Source organism: Lepidochelys kempii, chromosome 10 (assembly GCF_965140265.1).
Source record: "Lepidochelys kempii isolate rLepKem1 chromosome 10, rLepKem1.hap2, whole genome shotgun sequence".
Classification (NCBI taxonomy): domain Eukaryota; kingdom Metazoa; phylum Chordata; order Testudines; family Cheloniidae; genus Lepidochelys; species Lepidochelys kempii.
The window spans coordinates 63,420,992-63,444,125 of record NC_133265.1 but is presented as its reverse complement, the minus strand read 5'-3'; the positions used below and the strand labels follow the sequence as shown (position 1 = coordinate 63,444,125).

Here is a 23,134-nt window from a genome sequence, read left to right as displayed (position 1 = left end):
ATTAGTTCTGGCTCATAGGATGAGTGATTCTGACTTGCCAGCTATTTCTCTAGAACATGACTGAAGAGTTTGCTAGTAAAAAATAAAAAGGGAGGGGGGAACAGACTATAAGGCCCAGCAGAGATGTTTAAAGGGGGTACTGTGAAGGCAAAAAAGCCTGAAAATTAGATTTACTGGTTGTGTTTTGGGATGCATTATGATCACTCCATCTCCTTGCACCCAGGTATAGGAGAAGTAAAACAAGTACAATATTGAAATATTCTGAAAATCCCCTTTGGGTGTTCAAGACCTAACAATATTCTCAGTAAAAGTTAATTCTCTATAACCTCTGTAAGGTACAAAAAGTTATAAAATCCTGAAAAGAATTGACTCTGAAATTTTAAAAATTATAGCCTCTGTTGTTTGGTGGAGATAGCGTAGGTGCTACGTACATGTCCATCTTTCAAACAGTTTAATAAAGCACAGAAAGGCCAAGTGTTTTTGTCCTTTGGATTGACAAAGAGAATTTTAGTGGAAAATAACTTTCAAGCTACCAAAACCTGAATATGGGGAACAGTGTTTGACACAGATTCAGAATAGAGCACTGTGATGGCATATGTACCCCACCCTGGCCCTGAAAGGAATAAAGTGGCCTGAAAATCCAGTTAACTTATTGAGCTATACCTGATAGAACTCTGTTACCTGGCTTGGCTGGAGAGCCAGGTCATGCCAATGGCCAAAGAAGGCACGGGAAAACTGAAGCACGGCTTTATGTGGTGCTGCAACAGCTACCGGGGTTTGCCATGTGGGAGCTCATCCAGGATCTACAGCTACTCCCTCTGAAAAGGGAAGAACAACAGAAAAGCTGCAAAATGGAGAAAGTAGTTCACATGTTGGTGGGAACAGCAGGATCAGACCCAGTCTCTCTTCCTTCAGCTACTGCAAGAACAGCAAAATCAGTGGGAAATAGTTCAGCTGCAGCAGGAGCATTTGCTGCATTGTGTGGAGAAATGAACCTCAGGAAATCAAGCATCTCTTGGGGAAGAAGGTCCCAGCAGGTCAGTCCCAGGCTTTAGAAACTGGGGGCCAGACAATGACCCAGAGGTTCTTTTATGTACTTTTAAACAGGTGGCTAGTGCAGCAGGACAATCATTCTGGGTGGCCTCATTTCTGTCAGGAGAGGCCCAGATGGCACACAGGGCCCTATCTAATGAACAAGCAAAATCATATCTTATGGGGCTGACACCTGAAGCCTATTGACACTGTTTTACAATGGAACAGTTCCCCCCAAGAAGCATGGTCCAGGGGGTGTTCAGTCGTTCTGAGACATGGCATCATGCTGTGCCCAGAGATGAGTTCTCCAGAGAGAATTTTGGAACACATCATCTTATAACAATGTCTGCAGGTTCTACAAGCTGGGGCCCAAAGTTGGGTCTGGCAGTTTCATCTAGTTTACAGCAGCACTGTAGTGGAAAGAAGAGAGGCCTCTTTGGAAGCAGATGATCTGAATGGTGGGCCAGATCAAGATCACCACCCCAAAAAAGGTAGGAAGAAGTCAAACCCTGATCTTTAGAGGCTGGAGAAAACACACTAGGAGGAAGAGTCCTGGGCAGACCTACGTTCACATTCGACCCCCTTTCCAGTCATTTCTTCAGATCAACAGGAGTATCCTGGGCAATAGCCAGGGAAACCCGGACAGGTGTTTCAGGTGTGGCCATCCCTGATAGAGTGTGACGATGATGATGATATAAAAGTTTGTAGTTTGGGTGGCTCCTTAGGTGGGATCAGATGCCACCATGTGTGGCGTCCATCAAGTAGGGGAAATAGGGAGAGAAGGGCCTGATAGACTCAGGTTTCCAGGCAAATTCTTATTAGGGGAAACGGTCTTCTATCTATCTGGCAAGATAGACCAGCACATTCCAGTCCACGTATCTCATGTGCGTGGCAAGAGTAGAGCATACCCAATGGCATTGGTGGAGCTGGAGATACAGAGCCAGTGTGGCCAAGTGAGAGTCGGAATGTTGAGGTGCCTTCTGTGGCCTGTGATCCTGGGCAGAGACTGACAAAGTTTCACAGCCCTGATAGAGTATGGAATGGTGCCTGAGCCAGCAGCGGAGAAACCTACCCATGTTCCGGAACTACGCTCAGGGTTACTTGGGTCTTATGGGCACACACAAGAGGATTGGAAGGACTTGTTAGATCATCTGGAGACCACTGAGAGAACTAAAGAGGAAACTGAGAGATCTTCACAGCTTGCAGGAATAATTACAGGAAGCTCAATGGGACTTGGCTGAAGTATGTACCTCCCAGTAGAAAATAAGATGGGTAGAAAAATTAGAACAGGACAGGGTTCAGATAAAAGTGGAGTTGGAGCACAAAAAGCAACAGAACTGTCTCTGCTTCAGGTGACAAAAAATGCCACAAAGCAAGGGCCCAACGTTGAGCCAGAACAATATACTGTGGAGATGCAGACCATCCCCTCCCTTCCTCCGGTAGAAGCTATCAAGACCCCCTCTGCAGTAGAGAAGCAGCAGATGGAGTAAATGTAAACAGCAGCAAGGCTGCAAGAAAAGCTGATGAAGGTGGATCAGGCTTTGCAGGAGGCCTATTGAGAATAGGCAAACCTAGAAAAGGAAAAAGGGAGTTAGAATTCCAGATGGAGCTCCTGACGTAGAGGATATGAGAGGTTCATTGGACAGCTGGCTGGGAGCCTTCTGGGCTGGGGAAAAAGATTGCCTTGTTTTGTTCCCTTTGTGCCTCTCAAGTAGCACAAATAGAGCAGAAGCCATGTGCAAGCCCTGCTGAAGAGTCCCCTGGAGGTGAACAGTTGGCACATCTACCTCCTATGTCTCCCTTGTCGCTAACCATGATGCAGGAGAAGGAGTGGGAAGTAGAAATGGATGCATTCTGTTCCTCCTTTCCTCAGCTGGGATATGGACCTTTGGTGAACATAACCAGCTGGTGAAAGTTAGAGTAACCCCCAGGCATCTTTAATTTGTGTTTGGGTGGGGCTTGGCCAGAGAATCAGAAGACCCTTTGGGAAGAACTCATAGAATATCAGAGTTGGAAGGGACCTCAGGAGGTCATCTAGTCCAGTTCCCTGCTCAAAGCAGGACCAATCCCCAATTTTTGCCCCAGATCCCTAAATGGCCCCCTCAAAGATTGAACTCACAACCCTGGGTTTAGCAGGATAATGCTCAAACCACTGAGCTGTCCCTCCCTCTTGTTCATCACTTCCTGCTCCTCTCCCACCTTGAGTGGCATCAACTTTAATCTTTTTCGGTAATCTTTGATATTGTTATCCTGACATACACTTCAAACCAAGAAGAATGTATTTCTTACATAAAATGAGGGTGCAATATATAACCTTGCTAAAAACCACTTTTTTTTGTGATGTGTATATTTTTAGTTTTTGTATTCTTATAAATAAATAAACAACCAACCAAAGCAACATTTTGGAAAACTTAAAAAGACACCCTCTCCCCCAATCACATTCTTTAGGTATCAGAGGTTTTCACAAAAATTGTTTATTATTTAAACCATTTTTATTGAACCATTAACTTCATAATTATGTGTTCGGTTTAAATAACAGGGTATCGTCCACCACCTTTCTCAGAAAAATTCTATCTTGTAGTAATTGAAAAAGACAGGAATGGCTGCTCAGTTCTTCACATGTGGCATCTTCATCTTAAATCTGTGCAAGCATGTTTAGGTGAGTGATTGTATTTTCTCAGAGATGGACATGTATTTACCTTAAATGTTGCACAATTGATTTTAAGCTAGTTAGTTTTTTTAAAAATAGATTTCCTCATTAGTAAACAGATGAGCAGCATCCAAGCAATCAGTTCAGTTTTACTAAATTTTTAGATTTTCACTTTAAATTCTGGAGGACATTTAAGTAACGTTAGTGGAAGTTATCAGATGACTTTCTGTTACACAATAACTTCAATTTTTATATTATATTTATATGTATAAAACATAGAGGACCACTATACTTGCACAGCTCAATTTCAGTTATATCACAGTGTTGGTCAGATGGTTGAATTCTACTACAAATAAAGCACTGGAAATTTTAGACTAACTTGTAAGATCAATGGAAAAGTTTGATGCAGCTGAATGACTGCTGCTTACCGAAGTTTTAAGGAAAATTAAATCCACTCTGTGCCAGTCATAAAATAGCATTTTTGTTAAGGGGACAAGTGACTTTTTCAAGCATGTTTTATCTTAAAAATGTAAATGTTTGAGAAAGTTATGATCATGTAAAAACAAGGACTAATAATCTAAACTATTTCCAAGTAGAACAAGAGCAACCCAGAAGTATGCTATGTGCCTGTTCTATGTGACTAATGCACTCCTAAGAAAACAATTTTGTCTATAGGATATCTAAAAGTTGGCTGTACACACAATTTATAATACCGTTTCTAATGCTTCTTTCAAGCAAAAAAACCTGAAGTTACTTCATCAGAGAATCAACTTTGTGTACCTGAACCAAAGACTGTGGAGTCTTCTCCAGATACCTCACCTGGCTCAACTCCTATGCCACGTTCTTCATCAATTGCTAATCTTCAGACTGCCAGTAAACTCATTCTGAGTTCTAGACTTGTATATAGCTATCCACTTGATCTTCCAACTGGTGTAGAAGTAATAAGAGCAACCCCTTCAGCAGGTAAAACCATATTGTTCTATGCAGTCTCCCAAGTTTTGGCAACAAATTGACTTCTAGTTAGTAGTAAGTACTGTGTTGTACAACCTCATTTTGCCGAACTTCTGGTTAACTGACATATATGTCCTTCCACGATAAACTATGTTCTGAATTTGAGGATCTGCACTCTTGGTCTCCTAACCCCAGTAGATTAGAGAGAGTGGCAGTTGACCTTTTCAAAAGACTACACTAGTTTTTATGACTTCTTTAATACTAATTTATAAAACTGTTAAAGTTGGGTTAGTAAATAGGTCAAATTTCCAGCTTTACCCAAATACTGTTTTCCCCCCTGATGGTTTCAAATGTTCCCAGCACCTTCAGAAGACTGGAATAGTACATGCTGTGTGAATGTCTGAAAGAACGAGGAAAGCACCGTCTAGTGGTCTAGCATAATGTTTAAGTCCCGTAATTGCTTTGGTATCATTTCACCCCATATGTAACCAAATTAAGAAAATCCCAATAATTTGAAAATCTGTCCTAATATTCCTAATCTAAACCACAGCAAATAGTAATGGTATATTTTATTCATGCATCTATTATATTTTATATTACTAATAGTGAATTCTGTTTGATCTTACTTTAGGTCACCTGAGCTCATCATCAATATACCCAGTATGCCTTGCGCCTTATTTGGTAGTAACATCCTGTTCAGACAACAAAGTGCGGTTCTGGAGATGCACTGTAGAGATGGATCTAAATAGTGGAAAAGAAGTGAGGGAGACATATCATTGGAGAAAATGGCCTTTAATGAATGATGAGGGGGAAAACAACAGCAGTACAGTACACATAATAGGAAGGCCAGTTGCTGTTAGCTGTTCTTACACAGGACGTCTTGCTGTGGCATACAAACAACCTTTACAGCATAACGGTTTTGTTTCCAAAGAATTTTCTATGCATGTTTGTATATTTGAATGTGAGTCTACAGGAGGATCAGAATGGGTTTTGGAACAGACAGTTCATCTGGATGACTTAGTTAAGGTTGGGAGTGTACTTGATTCAAGGGTCAGTGTAGATAGTAATTTGTTTGTATATAGTAAATCAGATGTATTTTTAAACAAGGACAAATACCTTATGCCCAATATCAAGCATTTGGTACATTTGGATTGGGTATCAAAAGAAGATGGCTCACATATACTTACAGTTGGGGTGGGTGCCAATATATTTATGTATGGACGACTTTCAGGAATTGTGACCGAGCAAACAAACAGTAAGGATGGAGTAGCTATTATTACTTTACCACTAGGTGGTAGCATAAAACAAGGTATAAAGTCCAAATGGGTACTGCTGAGATCTATTGACTTGGTGTCTTCCGTAGATGGCACTCCTTCATTGCCAGTTTCTCTCTCTTGGGTACGAGATGGTATACTGGTAGTGGGAATGGACTGTGAAATGCATGTGTATGCACAATGGAAACATGCTGTCAAATTTGGTGATGGCGAAAGTGATGTTTTTACTGCTGAAGACTCAGCAACTCAAGATCCATTAAAAACAAGTTTGCTAGCAAAGAAGACCAGTGTAATTGATGGAGCAGGTGTTGTAGATGATGTCTTTGGCACTCCAACTGTAATTCAAGATGGAGGCCTTTTTGAAGCTGCTCATGTCCTTTCCCCTACACTTCCACAGTATCATCCAACCCAGCTGTTAGAATTGATGGACTTAGGTAAAGTTCGCCGAGCTAAAGCCATTCTGTCCCATTTAGTTAAATGTATTGCAGGAGAAGTTGCAATAGTTAGAGATGCAGAAGCTGGGGAAGGTGGTGGACCTAAACGTCATCTTTCTCGTACCATTAGCGTAAGCGGTAGTACTGCAAAGGACACAATCGCTGCTGGAAAAGATGGTACTCGAGACTATACTGAGATAGATTCTATTCCACCACTGCCATTGTATGCGTTGCTTGCTGCTGATCAAGATACCACATACAAAATTTCTGAAGAAACTTCTAAAGTACCTAAAGGATTTGAAGATCACACTAAAAGAAAAACAGAGGATCAATATTCAAATTTATTCCAGATGCAGCCTGTTACAACTGATGACTTCATTGATTTTGAGATGGAAAAGAGAGAGAGTAAATCCAAAGTAATTAACCTCTCTCAATACGGGCCATCTTACTTTGGCCGAGAACACGCTAGTGTCCTCTCAAGTCATCTGATGCACTCAAGTTTGCCAGGCCTCACTCGCTTGGAGCAGATGTTTCTGGTTGCTTTGGCAGACACTGTGGCTACAACAAGCACTGAACTTGATGAGAACAGAGATAAGACTTACTCAGGTTAGTAGTGAGTGTGAATTCTAATGAATGCCCATGTATTTCAACTGATAAAAATAGAATTATGCATAATGACTAATCATAGTGTTTAGGTGAACTTAGTACTCCTAAAAAGGTGTTGGATTAACAGAGCTGGTATCTAAAACCATCGATTTGACAAGATACAGCAGAAGCAATGGTAGGGTAGGCTTTCCCCTCATGCTCTTGCTCAGTGTGCCTCAATCCTGATCTGTTAGTAAGTAGAGGGATGAATTCAATCTCCATATGTGTTCACAAGTACTCCAATCAATTTTTTTATTTTGCAGGCAGAGATACATTAGATGAATGTGGCTTGCGGTATTTGTTGGCTATGCGCTTGCATACATGCCTTCTGACATCACTGCCACCTTTATATCGAGGTCAGCTGCTTCATCAAGGTAAGCCTTGCAATGTTTTATGTTCGTATGAGCAGACAGAAAATGTTTCAGCATTATCTTCAATATCTGTATTATCCCATTTAGGAATTTTTATGATGTGTGTTCACTTAAGCCGTGATCCTGCAAAGACTTACGAATATGTTTACCTTCATCCACTGTGAATAGGACCATTGACTTCATAAGTTCTTTGATACAGTCCATGACCAGGGTAATGGAAGGAGAGCTATAGAAAAGTCATGAGTTGGAAAGTGTGGTAAAGAGATTATGGCTTGTCTGTTGAAGTTTGGGTATTTTCCCCAACAAAATTAAGTTGTTTTTTTTAAATCTCCTTTGCAGAAGAAATAAAAATAAGACTGTTTGTTTATTTTTCCTAAGCTATAATTTGTAATTTTCATCCCAGCTATCTGCTTCCTGGTTGAAGCAGGGGCTGAGTGATGCTGTTCTGAATCTGGGGTAGGAGAGCAGGCAGCACCTGAGGAGCAGACAGATTCCCAGCCTCTGAAGGGACTTGTGACAACAGGGTATTTTCCCTTTGTCTCTGCTTCTCACCCTAGTATTCCAGCATGTGTGGGAAAGGAATGTTGAAAGCACTAAGGCTGCTGCATTGAGCACCAAAATCTTCAGGCTGCAGTTGGAGTCAGGAACAGGAAGTAATGGTGTTTCGAACACAGTTTGCCATCAGTCATTTCAAGAGCTTGAGAAGTGGGTCAGGCAGCATATTTCCCAATATCCTTTGGCTGTGTTGCTGTACCGCACATTTCCCTTCCTGGCTTTTCGGTCCCGACAGTGGCATGTGTATGCTCACTTCTCTCCGCAAACTTGGCAGATACGTTGAGAGAAATGTAGCAAGTGGAGCCAGTGATCAAGGGGAGCTGCTACTGAGGGAGAGTCAGCAGGAGGAAGGAATTTAGGCCTCTTGGGTTAGGACACGCTATTCCTTTTGACTCTTAAAGCAGCAAGCTTGTGTCTTCTTCCTTGTATCACACCTGCCCTCATAGCTGCTTGTAAGCTTTGCGGTGTACACGCAATAGCCTTTAGACTCTGCCCATTGCAGTTGCCTCCCAAATTAGTGCCTTGTGGGGGGAGAAAGAGGGGCAGAATTAAAGCCTTATCTCAGGTGAGTTCCCAGCAGAGCTGAGTTCACTGCCTGTTTGCTCCCTGGGCATTGCTTTGCAGTCCTGCATCACACTACTACCCTTCAAAGCCCTGCTGCAACCAGAAAGTTCAGGCAAAGTCTGGAAAATAAGAATTAGATTATGAATTAAATGCTTTAAAGAAAAAGAAAGATACTTGTTAGAATCTTTTGGGGATTTACTGAAATAATTGCAGTCTACAATCACTACATTTACTGACATAATACAATTTTGTACACACATAGCAGTGTGTGTTCAAAGCAGGACCCTCTCTATCTGGAGTGTGCACCACCATTAGTAACCTGGTCAGCAGCACCACTTCCTCCTGTTGGGAATGACCTGTCTAAGAGCACCCCACTCCTCATCTGGGAATCCCTCCTCTGTTTTGCTAATTTGCATTCATGATTTAAAAAAAGAAAAAATTTGCTCCAGGATGCAAGATTGTAAACACTTTATCATAAGTACAAATTTAGACTCAATGATAAATTCATGTGATGTGGCCCATATGCAGTCTCCCTCCTATTTTTCATTTGTTTATTAACAACCTTTTATTTGCTGAATATTAATTGTCCCATGTCACTATTTAGGTGTATCTACCTGCCATTTTGCCTGGGCTTTTCATTCTGAGGCTGAGGAAGAGTTGATCAACATGATTCCTGCTATCCAGAGAGGAGATCCACAGTGGTCGGAACTAAGAGCAATGGGTATAGGTTGGTGGGTCAGGAATATTAACACACTCCGAAGATGCATTGAGAAGGTAGTTTGAATCACTTACGTTAAAACTGTGCTATGTTTTGTATAATTTAAGAAATAAATTATAGCAAGATATGTATTAGATATGCCATTCAGAACAGAAATCCATGATGAAAGTTAGTGTTAAGATCTTCAGCATGTGTTACATCTTTTGTCAGTAACTGAAAAGATACATTGAAAAAGTACTTTAAGGTCAACAATAAGTTAAAAGAAGTTGCTGATTTTTCTCTTTTTAGAAAATACTTTTTTCTTAATCTTTTTCTTAAATCTATAACACAGTGATTTTTTTAATCTCAAACAAAAGGCAAAACTTGCATTACCTTCAGTAGGATCAGAATTTTACCCATTGAATCTCCCAGCTTTGTAACTTAAGTCCCTGATCCTAGAATTAGATCCATGTGGACAGATCCTTGGGTCTAAATGAAAACCCACTCACAACATTAAATGGTATGTGATATGGTAGCGAATAAATAGTTGTAAATTCTAATGGAGCACCAGTGGAGCCCAAGATCATAGATTCACAGAAGCGTAGGGCTGATAGGAACCTCATGACATAATAATAATAAAAACACAAGAATGGCCATACTGGGTCAGACCAAAGGTCCATCTAGCCCTGTATCCTGTCTTCTGACAGTGGCCAATGGCAGGTGCCCCAAAGGGAATGAACAGACAGGTTATCATCAAGTGATCCATGCCCTGTCACCCAATCCCAGCTTCTGGCAAACAGAGGCTAGGGCCACCATCCCTGTCCATCCCTGCTAATAGCTATTGATGGACCCATCCTCCATGAACTTGCCTAGTTCTTTTATAGCCCCTGTTATAGTCTTGGCCTTCACAACATCCTCTGGTAAGGAGTTCCACAGGTTGACTGTGCGTTGTGTGAAAAAACACTTCCTTTTGTTTGTTTTAAATCTGCTGCCTATTAATTTCATTTGGTGACCCTTAGTTCTTGTGTTATGAGAGAGTAAAAACACTTCCTTATTTACTTTCTCCACACCAGTCATGATGTTATAGACCTCTATCATATCCCCCCTTTGTCGTCTCTTTTCCAAGCTGAAAAGTCCCAGTCTTATTAATCTCCCAGGTGGCAGCCTTTTCTGAACCTTTTCCAATTTCAGTATATCTTTTTTGAGATGGGGCAACCACATCTGCATGCAATATTAAAGATATGGGCATACCATGGATTTATATAGAGGCAATATGATATTTTCAGTCTTATTATCTATCCCTTTCTTAATGATTCCCAACATTCTGTTTGCTTTTTTGACTGCCACTGCACATTGAGTGGATGTTTTCAGAGAACTATCCACAATGACTCCAAGATAGCTTTCTTAAGTGGTAACAGCTAATTTAGAACCCATCATTTTATATGTATAGTTGGGATTACACTTTTCCAATGTGCATTACTTTGCATTTATCAGCATTGAATTTCATCTGCCATGTTGTTGCCCAGTCACCCAGTTTTGAGAGATCCTTTTGTAGCTCTTTGCAGTCTACCGGGGACTTGACTATCTTGAGTAATTTTGTATCATCTGCAAATTTTGCCATCTCGCTCTTTACCCCTTTTTCCAGATCATTTATGAATATGTTGAATAGGACTGGGCCCAGTACAGACCCCTGGGGGACACAACTATTTACCTCTCTCCATTCTGAAAACTGACCATTTATTCTTACCCTTTGTTTCCTATCTTTTAACCAGTTACCAATCCATAAGAGGACCTACTCTCTTATCCCATGACAACTTACCTTGCTTAATAGCCTTTGATGAGGCTTGTCAAATGCTTTCTGAAAATCTAACTACACTATATCCACTGGATCTCCCTTATCCACATGTTCGTTGAACCCTTCAAAGAATTCTAGTAGATTCGTGAAGCCGGATTTCCCTTTACAAAAACCATGTTGACTCTTCCCCAACAAATTATGTTCATCTAAGGTCTGACAGTTTTGTTCATTATTATAGTTTCAACCAGTTTGCCCCTAACTGAAGATAGGCTTACCAGCCTGTAATAGCAGGGATCACCGATGGAGCCCTTTTTAAAAATTGGTGTCATATTAGCTATCCTCCAGTCATTTGGTACAGAAGCTGATTTAAATGATAGGTTACAAACTATAGTTAGTAGTTCTGCAATTTCACATTTGAGTTCCTTCAGGACTCTTGGGTGAATACCATCTGGTACTGGTGATTTATTACTGTTTAGTTTATCAGTTTGTTCCAAAACCTCCTCTAATGACACCTCAATCTGGGACAGTTCCTCAGATTTCAGAGTAGCAGCCATGTTAGGCTGTATCAGCAAAAAGAACAGGAGTACTTGTGGCACCTTAGAGACCAACGAATTTATTTGAGCATAAGCTTTCGTGAGCTACAGCTCACTTCATTGGATGCACGCAGTGGAAAATACAGTGGGGAGATGATCAGGTAAGGTGAGCTATTACCAGCAGGAGAGGAAAAAACCCTTTTGTAGTGATAATCAAGATGGGTCATTTCCAGCAGTTGACAAGAACGTGTGAGGAACGGTAGGGGGGGAAATAAACATGGGGAAATAGTTTTACTTTGTGTAATGACGCATCCACTCCCAGTCTTTATTCAAGCCTAATTTAATGGTGTCCAGTTGCAAATTAATTCCAATTCAGCAGTCTCTCGCTGGAGTCTGTTTTAGACTTTTTTTGTTGTAATATTGTGACTTTTAGGTCTGTAATCGAGTGACCAGGGAGATAAAAGTGTTTTCCAACTGGTTTTTGAATGTTATAATTCTTGACGTCTGATTTGTGTCCATTTATTCTTTTACGTAGACTATCCAGTTTGGCCAATGTGCGTGGCAGAGGGGCATTGCTGGCACATGGCATATATCACATTGGTAGATGTGCAGGTGAACGAGCCTCTGATAGCGTGGCTGATGTGATTAAGCCCTATGATGGTGTCCCCTGAATAGATGAGTGGGCACAGTTGGTAACGGGCTTTGTTGCAAGGATAGGTTCCTGGGTTAAGTGGTTCTGTTGTGTGGTATGTGGTTGCTAGTGAGTATTTGCTTCAGGCTGGGGGGCTATCTGTAGGCAAGGACTGGCCTGTCTCCCAAGATCTGAGCGTGTGATGGGTCGTACTTCAGGATAGGTTGTAGATCCTTGATGATGCGCTGGAGAGGTTTTAGTTGGGGGCTGAAGGTGATGGCTAGTGGCGTTCTGTTACTTTCTTCATTGGGCCTGTCCTGTAGTAGGTGACTTCTGGGCACTCTCCTAGCTCTGTCCATCTGTTTCTTCGCTTCAGCAGCTAGGATTGTAAGAGTGCTTGATAGAGATCTTGTAGGTGTTTGCCTCTGTCTGAGGGGTTGGAGCAAATGTGATTTTATCGTAGAGCTTGGCTGTAGACAATGGATCGTGTGATGTGGTCTGGATGAAAGCTAGAGGCATGTAGGTAAGCATAGCGGTCAGCAGGTTTCCGGTATAGGGTGGTGGTTATGTGACCATCACTTATTAGCACTGTAGTGTCCAGGAAGTGGATCTCTTGTGTGGACTGGACCAGGCTGAGGTTGATGGTGGGATGGAAATTGTTGAAATCATGATGGAATTCCTCAAGGGCTTCTTTTCCATGGGTCCAGATGATGCAGATGTCATCAATGTAGTGCGAGTAGGGGCATTAGGGGACGAGAGCTGAGGAAGCATTGATTATTACTACAAAAGGTTTTTTCTTCTCTCCTGCTGGTAATAGCTCACTGATGACTCCTTAACTGATGACTCCTGTTACAGTGTGTATGATAACACCCATTGTTTCATGTTCTCTGTGTGTGTGTATGTGTGTGTGTGTATATATATATATATATATATCTCTTCCTACTGTATTTTCCACTGCGTGCACCCGATGAAATAGGTTTTAGCCCACGCAAGCTTATGCTCAAATAAATTTGTTAATCTCTAAGGTGCCACAAGTTCTCCTGTTCTTTTACCTCAGATTTGTCACCTAAAAACAATGGCTCAGCTTTGGGAATCTCCCTCACATCCTCAGCCATGGAGACCGATGCAGAGAATTCATTTAGTTTCTCTGCAATGGCCTTATTGTCCTTGAGTGCTCCTTTAGCATCTTGATCGTCTAGTGGCCCCGCTGGTTGTTTAGCAGGCTTCCTGCTTTCCAAAGTAATAGCAATTTATTTTTGTCTTTGGCTAGCTGTTCTTCAAATTCTTTTTTGGCTTTCCTAATTATATTTTTACACTTCATTTGCCAGTTTATGCTCCTTTCTATTTTCCTCACTAGGATTTATCTTCTACTTTTTAAAGGATGCCTTTTTGCCTCTCACTGCTTCTTTTACTTTGTTGTTTAGCCACGGTGGCACTTTTTTGGTTCTCTTACTATGTTTTTTAATTGGGTTATATGTTTAAGTTGAGCCTCTATTATGGGGTCTTTAAAAAGTTTCCATGCAGCTTTCAGGGATTTCACTTTCGGCACTGTATCTTTTGATTTCTGTTTCACTAACTATCTCATATTTGTGTAGTCCCCCTTTCTGCAATTAAATGCTACAGAGTTGGGCTACTGTAGTGTTTTCCCCACCACAGGGATGTTAAATTTAATTATATTATGGTCACTATTACCAAGTGGTCCAGCTATATTCACCTCTTGGACCTGATCCTGTGCTCCACTTAGGACCAAATCAAGAATTGCCTCTCCTCTTGTGCGTTTCAGAACTAGCTGCTCCAAGAAGCAGTCATTTAAGGTGTCAAGAACCTTTATCTCTGTATCCCGTCCTGAGGTGACATGTACACAGTCAATATAGGGATAGTTGAAATCCCCCATTATTACTGAGTTTTTTATTTTTATAGCCTCTCTAATCTTCCTGAGCATTTCACAGTATCACCATCCTTGTCAGGTGGTCACTAATATATCCCTACTGCTATATTTTTATTATTCAAGCATGAAATTACTATTCATAGAGATTCTGTGGTACAGTTTGGTTCATTTAAGATTTTTACTGCATTTGAGTCTACTCTTTCTTTCACATAGAGTGCCACTCACACACCAGCACAACCTGTTCTGTCCTTCCGATATATTTTGTAGCTTGGTAGTACTGTGTCGCATTGATTATCCTCATTCACCAAATTTCTGTGATGCCTGTTATATTTAATACAAGGCACTCTTGTTCACCCATCTTATTATTTAGACTTCTAGAATTTGTATTTAAGCACTTTAAAAGCTTGTCACTTTTTAAGCTGTCTGCCATTACATGATGTAATTGAATGGGACTTTTTTTCTGACTGTTTCTCATCAGATACTACCTGTATTTTATCATCTTCCATCTTCTCCTCCTTACTATGACATAGAGAATCTCCATTAATAGATCCTCCCCTAAGGGATATCTCTGTCCAAACCACATGCTCCTCTGCACCTGTCGGCTTTCCCCCAGCCCTTAGTTAAAATTTAAAAGGTCATAGAGCAGTTTTTAAAGTGCCAGAAATCTGGTTCCATTTTGGTTTAGGTGGAGCCCATCCTTCCTATATAGGCTCCCACTTTCCCAAAAGTTTCCCCAGTTCCTAATAAATCTAAACCCCTCCCCCCTACACCATCGTCTCATCCACACATTAAGACCCTGCAGTTCTGCATGTCTAACTGGCCCTGTATGTGGAACTGGAAGCATTTCATAGAATGCTCCGATAAAGGTCCTGGACTTCAATCTCTTACCTTGCAGCCTAAATTTGGCCTCCAGGACCTCTCTCCTATCCTTCCCTATGTCACTGGTACCTACATATACCACGACCACCGTCTCCTAGCTGTCTCAAGATAACTGCAACCTTTACACCAGGCAGGCAAGTCACCATGCAGTTCTCCTGGTCATCGCAAACCATCATCGCAAACCATCTCCTGGTCATCGCAAATCATCGCAAATGATTCTAGTGATAGAATCATCCATTACTAATCGTTTCTTCCTAATAACTGGAGTTCCCTCCCTCAGAGAGTTATCCTCAATGGAAGAGGATACCACAGCATGAATTGCCAAATGAAAAGTATCTCATCAGGATTGAGGGATGAAAGATTTTTATTTGCCTTTCTGTAACTTCCCATTATGTTTTTAAATATATGCATCAGTATTATATTTTCCAAAGGCCTTAAGAAAAACTAACATTTACAGTGTTATCTGCTCCCAAACTGTATAAATAGTGTCTTCTGCAAAATATTCAGAAGGCACTTTTATAGCTTTATAGAAACAAACACACACACACACACTCTCTCCATGCTGTCCTTTCCAGCAGAGTTTGTGTATTTTTTAACTGAAGGCAGCTTTTTTGCAATAATTCTGTTCGCTCTCCATTTGCTACTGTAGGTTGCAAAAGCTTCATTTCAAAGGAACAATGATGCCTTGGATGCTGCAATTTTTTACCTTGCTATGAAGAAAAAAGCAGTGGTGTGGGGTCTGTTTAGGTGAGTTCCGTTAGCCTTTGACTTTAAAAGTAGTAAGAATAAAACTAATAGTGTAAAGAAGAACTCTTTTTCAACTTATTATTTCAACTTATCTTGAATCAAAAGATTAAAAGATATAATTTAAGTAGGGTTGTCAGTTAATTGCAGTTAACTCACACGATTAACTCAAAAAATTAATCATGATTAATCGCACTTAAATAATAGAATACCTTTTGAAATTTATTAAATATTTTTGGATGTTCTTTACATTTTTCAATATTGATTTCAATTACAACACAGAATACAAAGTGCACCGTGATGACTTTATATTATTAGATTACAAATATATGCACTGTACAAATGATAAACAAAAAAATAGTATTTTTCAGTTCACCTCATACAAGTACTGAAGTACAATCTCTATCATGAAAGTATAACTTACAAATGCAGATTTTTTTTGGTTACATAACTGCACTCAAAACCAAAACTATGTAAAACTTTAGCTTCTACAAGTCCATTAAGTCCTATGTCTTATTCTGCCAATCAAAGACAAACAAGTTTGTTTACATTGACAGGGGATACTGCTGCCTGCTTCTTATTTACAGTGTCACCTGAAAGTGAAAACAGTTGTTCGCATGGCACTTTTGCAGCCGGCGTTGCAAGGTATTTACAAGCCAGATGTGCTAAACATTTGTATGCCCCTTCATGCTTTGGCCACCATTTCAGAGGACATGCTTCCATGCTGATGATGCCTGTTTTAAAAAAATGTGTCAATTAAATTTGTGACTGTACTCCTTGTGGGAAGAATTGTATGTCTCCTGCTCTGTTTTACCCGCATTCTGCATATATTTCAAGTTATAGTGGCCTCAGATGGTGATCCAGCACATGTTCATTTTAAGAACACTTTCACAGTAGATTTGACAAAATGCAAAGAAGGTACGATGTGAGATTTCTAAAAATAGCTACAGCACTCGACCCAAGGTTTTAAGAATTTGAAGTGCCGTCCAAAATCTGAGAGGGACGAGGTGTGGAGCATGCTTTTCGAAGTCTTAAGAGCAACACTGTGATGTGGAAACTACAGAGCCCAAACCACCAAAAAAGAAAATCAGTCTTCTGCTGGTGGTGTCTGACTCAGATGATGAAAATGAACATGTGTCAGTCCGCGCTGCTTTGGATAGTTATCGAGCAGAACCTATAGGCAGCATGGATGCATGTCCTCTGGAATGGTGGTTGAAGCATGAAGGGACTTATGAATTTTTAGTGCATCTGGCACGTAAATATCTTGTAATGGCAGCTACAACAGTTCCATGCAAACACCTGTTCTCACTTTCAGGTGACATTGTAAACGAGAAGCAGGCAGCATTATCTCCTGCAAATTGTACCAACCTTGTTTGTCTGAGCAATTGGCTGACCAAGAGGAAGGGCTGAGTGGACTTGTAGACTCTAAAGTTTTACATAGTTTTATTTTTGAATACAGTTTTTTGTACACAATTCTACATTTGTCAGTTCAACTTTCATGATAAAGAGATTGCACTACAGTACTTGTAATGAGGTGAATTGAAAAATACTATTTTGTTTTTTACAATGCAAGTATTGTAATAAAAAATATAAATTGAGCACTTTACTTTGTATTCTGTATAGTAATTGAAATCAGTATATTTGAAAATTTGGAAACATCCAAAAATATTTAAAATAAAATGGTATTCTATTGTTAACAGCGCGATTAATCATGATTAATTTTTGTAATCACTTGACAGCCCAAAATTTAAGTTATAACTAAGTACTCTGTGTTGAGTTTTTTGTTTGTTTTTTTTTAACACAGGTCTCAGTATGATGAAAAGATGACCACATTTTTCAGCCACAATTTCAGTGAAGATAGGTGGCGCAAAGCAGCTTTGAAAAATGCTTTTGCTTTGTTGGGAAAACAACGCTTTGAACAGTCTGCTGCTTTTTTCTTACTAGCTGGTTCCCTGAAAGATGCTATAGAGGTATATAAAGTACTGTGGAGTTTCAGAACTGAACTTGAGAATTACACTGATGAACATTGTTGTTTGTTAATCATTTCACAAAAGCTGTGGCAAAGAAAATTGTACAGTGGAGCAATGAAAAGTCAGGGTTATGCAACGTTATTGCTGCCTCTGTGTGTGTGTGTGTGTGTGCATATTACAGGAGTCTTTATTACATGATATCAGATATAATTCTTCATACGGTTCAGTACCAAAAAACCTCCAAAAAACTAATGTTCATGTAATTAAGGCTGAAAATTTGTGCGTAAGCCTGAAGAAAAAAAATCTTCTATTAGATTATTGATACATTGATACACTACTAAATAAACCAGAATTTTATAAAAATCTGAAAAAAAAATCAGCACATCCCTAACCAAACAGAGGGAGAAAATATATTTGGATACAGGTTTCTGACCCCAAAATTTGATGTACCTTTTAAACTTTTTACATGATGGGAAAATTACTCTTTATTCTAAATGTGGGTGGTTATTTAATTCATTCATTCTTTGAGAGAGAGGCTTTCCTAATCCAGCAGCTTGCTTGTCATGCTTTATGCCACAGGTGTGTCTTGAAAAAATGGAAGATATTCAGCTGGCCATTGTTATTGCTCGTTTATATGAATCAGAATTTGAGACCTCCCTCACTTATACATCCATTCTTTATGAAAAAATTTTGGGTTGCCAGAAAGATGGAACTGGATTCAGATGTACTAAATTGCATCCTGATCCCTTCCTGCGAAGTCTTGCCTACTGGATAATGAAAAACTACACTAGAGCACTTGACACTTTATTGGAACAAACACCTAAGGAAGATGATGAAAATCCAGGTAGGGGAAATATCAGTGTTGTAATTTTCAGATATATTTTAGCATTAGGATTTATAGATCTTTCCATAATTAAATATAATAATTAAGCATTTAGAAGTAAAAACAGATCCTTAAATATGAAAAAGGCAGCAAAAATAGTTAAAGTAGCTGGTACTGTCGTTGTAATTCATTAATGCAATAATTCTCAGTTAGAAACCTTTACAAAAGGTTTCAACAAACAGAAGCTAGTATCTGTTAAAAATCTGCTTAATTCTCCATTGTGTTGTAGTTATATGAAGTGTGCAATAGCTACAGTATACTGTTACCATAAGCTTATTAGAGTATAATTATTTCATTTTTACAAATGCTTCTTGTTGCGGTTCATGAATGAGTGATACCTGTGATCTCTGTCTCTCTGTGGGCACTTCCTTCAAGTGATAGGCCTACACCTGCACTAATCAGAATGGAATCCTGAGATTCACCCACCTTTTGGCTGGACCTCCAGGGTACAGCATCCCGTTTCCCCAACCTGAGCACTACTGTTCTGGATCTCTGCAGAACTGAACCTTTAGGCCACATCTCACGGACAGCGCTGCAGTGGCACAGCTGTACTGCTACAGTGTGTCCAGTGAAGTGGCTCTATACCAATGGGAGAGAGATTTCCTGTCAGCATAAAAAAAAAAAAATACCACCTCTCCCGCCAACATAGGCCTTTGTGTGTACAGTGCTATGTCGATGTAACTCATGTTGCTTAGGGAGTGGAATATTCACACTTTTTAATACAAGAAAGCTGATTTTTTTTTTAAAAGAGTAACTAACATATATAACTCAATTTACAATTTTTTTTTTTGTCAGTAAACATTGGGCTCATTCCTAGGATCCACCAGGCAATCTTTGTAAGACCAGAAAGGGTGGAAACAAAGGTGACACTTTACATCCCCTACCCTTATCCTGGGGACAGGTTCAATCTACATTGCTGGTTAGAGCATCCTTGAGACTGCTCTAATTTGTGCCCAGCTATAGTAACCTTCAGGCAGCTGTTTCTGTAGCCAAGCCAGCTTTCCTCTATTTGAGTTGCCTAAGTGCCATAAAGCAGAAGAAACAGAGGCCAGTATCTGACAACTTTTTATTCTTTCCATAATGAGTTCATGTTATCACTTTTCTTGTGGGATGTGATTACTTTTTATATTTACAAATATGCTAGACTGTTTTCGTAAGGTTTTATAAAGTGGCAATTGCAGGGGTGCAAAACAACCTTAAAATAATACTCATTTGTAGATATGTTTCAGTAGAAGTCATATTTGTTTAATTCCTCTAGTTATCATCAAGTCCTGCAATCCTGTGGTGTTTAGTTTTTACAACTACCTTCGGACCCACCCTTTGCTCATCCGAAGATATTTCAGCTCACCAGAAGGGACTCTGGCTACTTTAGGCATAAAAACTGAGAAAAGTTTTGTTGATAAAATTAATCTTATAGAGAGAAAATTATTCTTCACCACTGCAAATGCTCATTTTAAAGTGGGATGCCCTGTTTTAGCTCTTGAAGTTCTTTCCAAAATTCCAAAAATAAGTACAAAGTCCAGCATTTCTACCGAGAGAGATCAATCCAGTTCAAGTCCTACTAGAAAAACTGATGTGATTCTAGAGTCAAACACTGAGAGTGATGGTGCTGAAAGTAGTAATATAGACTGGTCAAAGCCATTTTCAGCTTCATCTGCCTTGGAAAGTAGCACTGGTTCTTCAGCACAATTTGATTGGAGTCAGCCAGCAGTAAAATTCGATGAGGAGTCTCTTACTCTTGACTGGGGTGAAGACAAAGATGGCTCAGGGGAAGAGAAAGATGATGTTGGTTTAACAATGAAAGGTTCAAAATTGGACTCTAAAAATGGAAAACTAGATGAGAAGAGTGCACACACTAATGTACTGCAGACACCTCAAGGGGAGGACTTTGATGCAGGTGACACTGAGGTTGATGTAATTGCCGAACAACTGAAGTTCAGAGCCTGTTTGAAGATCCTAATGACCGAACTGAGGACTTTGGCTACAGGGTATGAGGTAGACGGAGGGAAGCTTAGATTTCAACTGTACAATTGGCTGGAAAAAGAAATTGCTGCTATGCATGAAATATGTAACCATGAAGCAGGTAGCAAAGACTATTGTGAAACGTATACTAAAGTAGATGGTGACAGACTTGATCATGAAGAAATTGTGGATAAGCCAGATATTGGCTCATATGAACGTCACCAGATAGAAAGACGTAGGTTGCAGGCAAAACGAGAGCATGCTGAAAGACGAAAGTGGTGGCTGCAAAAGAATCAAGCTCTCCTGAGAGTTTTCCTAAGTTACTGTAGCCTTCATGGGGCACAAGGTGGTGGTCTAGCATCTGTAAGAATGGAGCTCAAGTTTTTGTTGCAAGAGTCTCAGCAGGTAAGACAATCTTTTAAATGACTTTAAATTGAGATTAGTTCATTTTAAGTAGTTTAGGAATTTTAGTAGTCTTGCAACCCCAGCTTATCAGACTGATTTTTGTCAAATCACTCACCCTAACAAGGTCGGGCCAGGGTAGTACTTAGATGCGACATTTCTAGGGTACTGCAGTCGGGTTGGTAAGTCAGTACATGGTACTCTTCTCTCTAAGACTAAAGTTCTAACTTCTCAGGTGGAATTAGGGGGCACAGTCTGGTATTTTGGGTTGCTGCTTTTGCATAAATCTTAAATCTGGATCCTGGCCATCTATGATTATTAAAGATCCTGTTTCATTATTTTCAAGTTTAGAGTGTACTAAGGCACCTACCAGCATAGCATTTAAGCTGGTATCCAAGTGTTAAGACTCAGTATTCTATGCACATTCCAGTTTTGGTAATTACATTTTGTCCACCTATGTGGTTTCAGTTGGAATTTGGAAAGATCTAATACCCCCAACTCTTGCAAATAATGCCATGAGACAAGTGATTGGGCTTGATTTGTGTTCTCAGCTATGTGACCATTTTACCTACTGTATTTTCTTTTAAACAGGAAACTACAGTAAAGCAACTTCAGTCTCCCCTTCCATTACCCACAACGCTACCACTGCTTTCTGCAAGTATTGCTTCAACAAAAACTGTAATAGCTAACCCTGTGCTGTACTTAAATAACCACATCCATGACATTCTTTACACCATAGTGCAGATGAAATTTCCACCCCATCCTAATGTCGAAGATGTAAAGGTAAGACAAAAGACGTTACTCATAAGTGATGACTCTTAAGTTGAATAATACAGGTGGACTCAAGAAAAATCAAACTCACTTTTAAACTTTGTGGCGATATATTTGTTCTCCTGTAATCTGGGTAAATGTTGATATCTTGACACTTGGCTGTTTCCCTCCCATCCATTCACTAGTGCAAAAGCCTTTTAACCCAAAGCATGAGTGACCAAAAAGCCAATCCTAAATCTGGACCTTTGCTACATCATTTAATCCCAGTGTTTATGTTGATCAATAAAATAACTTGTTGCAGAACTGACCACCAACAATGCCTGGGGTGGAATTAAATGACAATTATATAGTGTAGTCGGTCTTAAAATGTATTCTGACTTGAAAGTGCATCCTCTTAGCTCAGGTATAAACCCTGGGCCTGATAAAATTGCCATAAATTGAATTGTTGATTTACACACACTGAAAATCTGGCCCCATATTCTGAGCTGAAGAAACTCTGAAGCTAAAGGCCAATGTGTTCAGAGTAAGTAAACACAGATGACAAAAGTCCCAAAGTGTTTAATAGACAAAGACGTGGTTTACTGGTGAGTTAACAGGAGTTACTTTCAGATTTTTATACTGCAAATTTTAATTCAATATTGACATTTAAATGAAAAAAAATAAAACACTGGAAAATCGAATGGGTTGTCAAATTGTTGAAAGACCATTTAAAAAAAAAAACACTTTTCTGGCATTTCCCTCTCCAGCCGATCATCTCTCATTCTCTCCATCATTTTCCTCCTTTCTCTCCGTTTAGCTCCCTTCCTCATGTCTTCCTTTCTGCACTACAGCTCAGCCAGTCTTTTCCCCGATAATAACTGATGTTTTTGCATGCATTTTATTTCAAAACTGAATTGAAAAAGGAAAGATGGTATTTTCCAACCAATAGTATAACGGTTATTCTGAGGGCAAGAGGAATGATGGAAGGGGAGATGGAAATAAGTTAAAGGTTTTTTAAATAAAATAAAACCTCCAGCGCTTTAACAGCACCATTTTCTTTGCTTTTTGGACTCCATTTTTAATTCTTTTATGTAAATATTGGAAGATTTTTGCCTCCACTAATGGCAACGAGAAGCCAAAGTATTGTCCTTGCTGGCAGACGGCTAGAAAATTAGGCAAGAAAACTTAGAGAAGGGTGATTGTAGTTGTGAGAGTACAGATGTACATATACACACAGTACAGTTATTGCAGAATTGCAAAATAGCCATACAGTGATTATACAGCTCTTTGTACTCTTGGCTAACGGCTATTACTAGCCAGTCAGAGTATAGGGATTTATTTTACAGATATTGAGAAATAACTGTATATCATTGATCTAGATCAGAAGCCTAGAACCAATCAGAATGGTCAGGATATTGCATAACAGAAAATTGCAGTTATTTACTTTGCACTCACTGATGGTGGTAATTCTATTTCAGTGTAATCTAAATTATTTTGACATTTATTTAATTACAACATCAGTCT

At 39.7% G+C, this 23,134-nt stretch overlaps 1 protein-coding gene across 10 annotated transcripts in view; it reads left to right on the top strand.

Annotated features, from left to right (window-relative positions):
• The window catches only part of DMXL2 (Dmx like 2), a 105,304-nt gene that overhangs the window by 49,986 nt on the left and 32,184 nt on the right, over positions 1–23,134 (top strand). For 8 of the 10 annotated variants that reach the window (XR_012154000.1, XM_073303878.1, XM_073303877.1 and 5 more), the window contains 10 exons: positions 3,572–3,691; positions 4,418–4,645; positions 5,265–6,947; positions 7,250–7,360; positions 9,081–9,250; positions 15,549–15,646; positions 17,448–17,613; positions 18,193–18,457; positions 19,755–20,863; positions 21,452–21,643. Coding sequence is in view for 9 of the 10 variants with exons in the window: in XM_073303878.1 (XP_073159979.1) it covers positions 3,572–3,691; positions 4,418–4,645; positions 5,265–6,947; positions 7,250–7,360; positions 9,081–9,250; positions 15,549–15,646; positions 17,448–17,613; positions 18,193–18,457; positions 19,755–20,863; positions 21,452–21,643 (4,142 nt within the window). In the remaining variant the exon portion in view is untranslated. The remainder of the gene's footprint in view (positions 1–3,571; positions 3,692–4,417; positions 4,646–5,264; positions 6,948–7,249; positions 7,361–9,080; positions 9,251–15,548; positions 15,647–17,447; positions 17,614–18,192; positions 18,458–19,754; positions 20,864–21,451; positions 21,644–23,134) is intronic. The other 2 variants (XM_073303880.1, XM_073303879.1) reach the window with 2 other exon arrangements.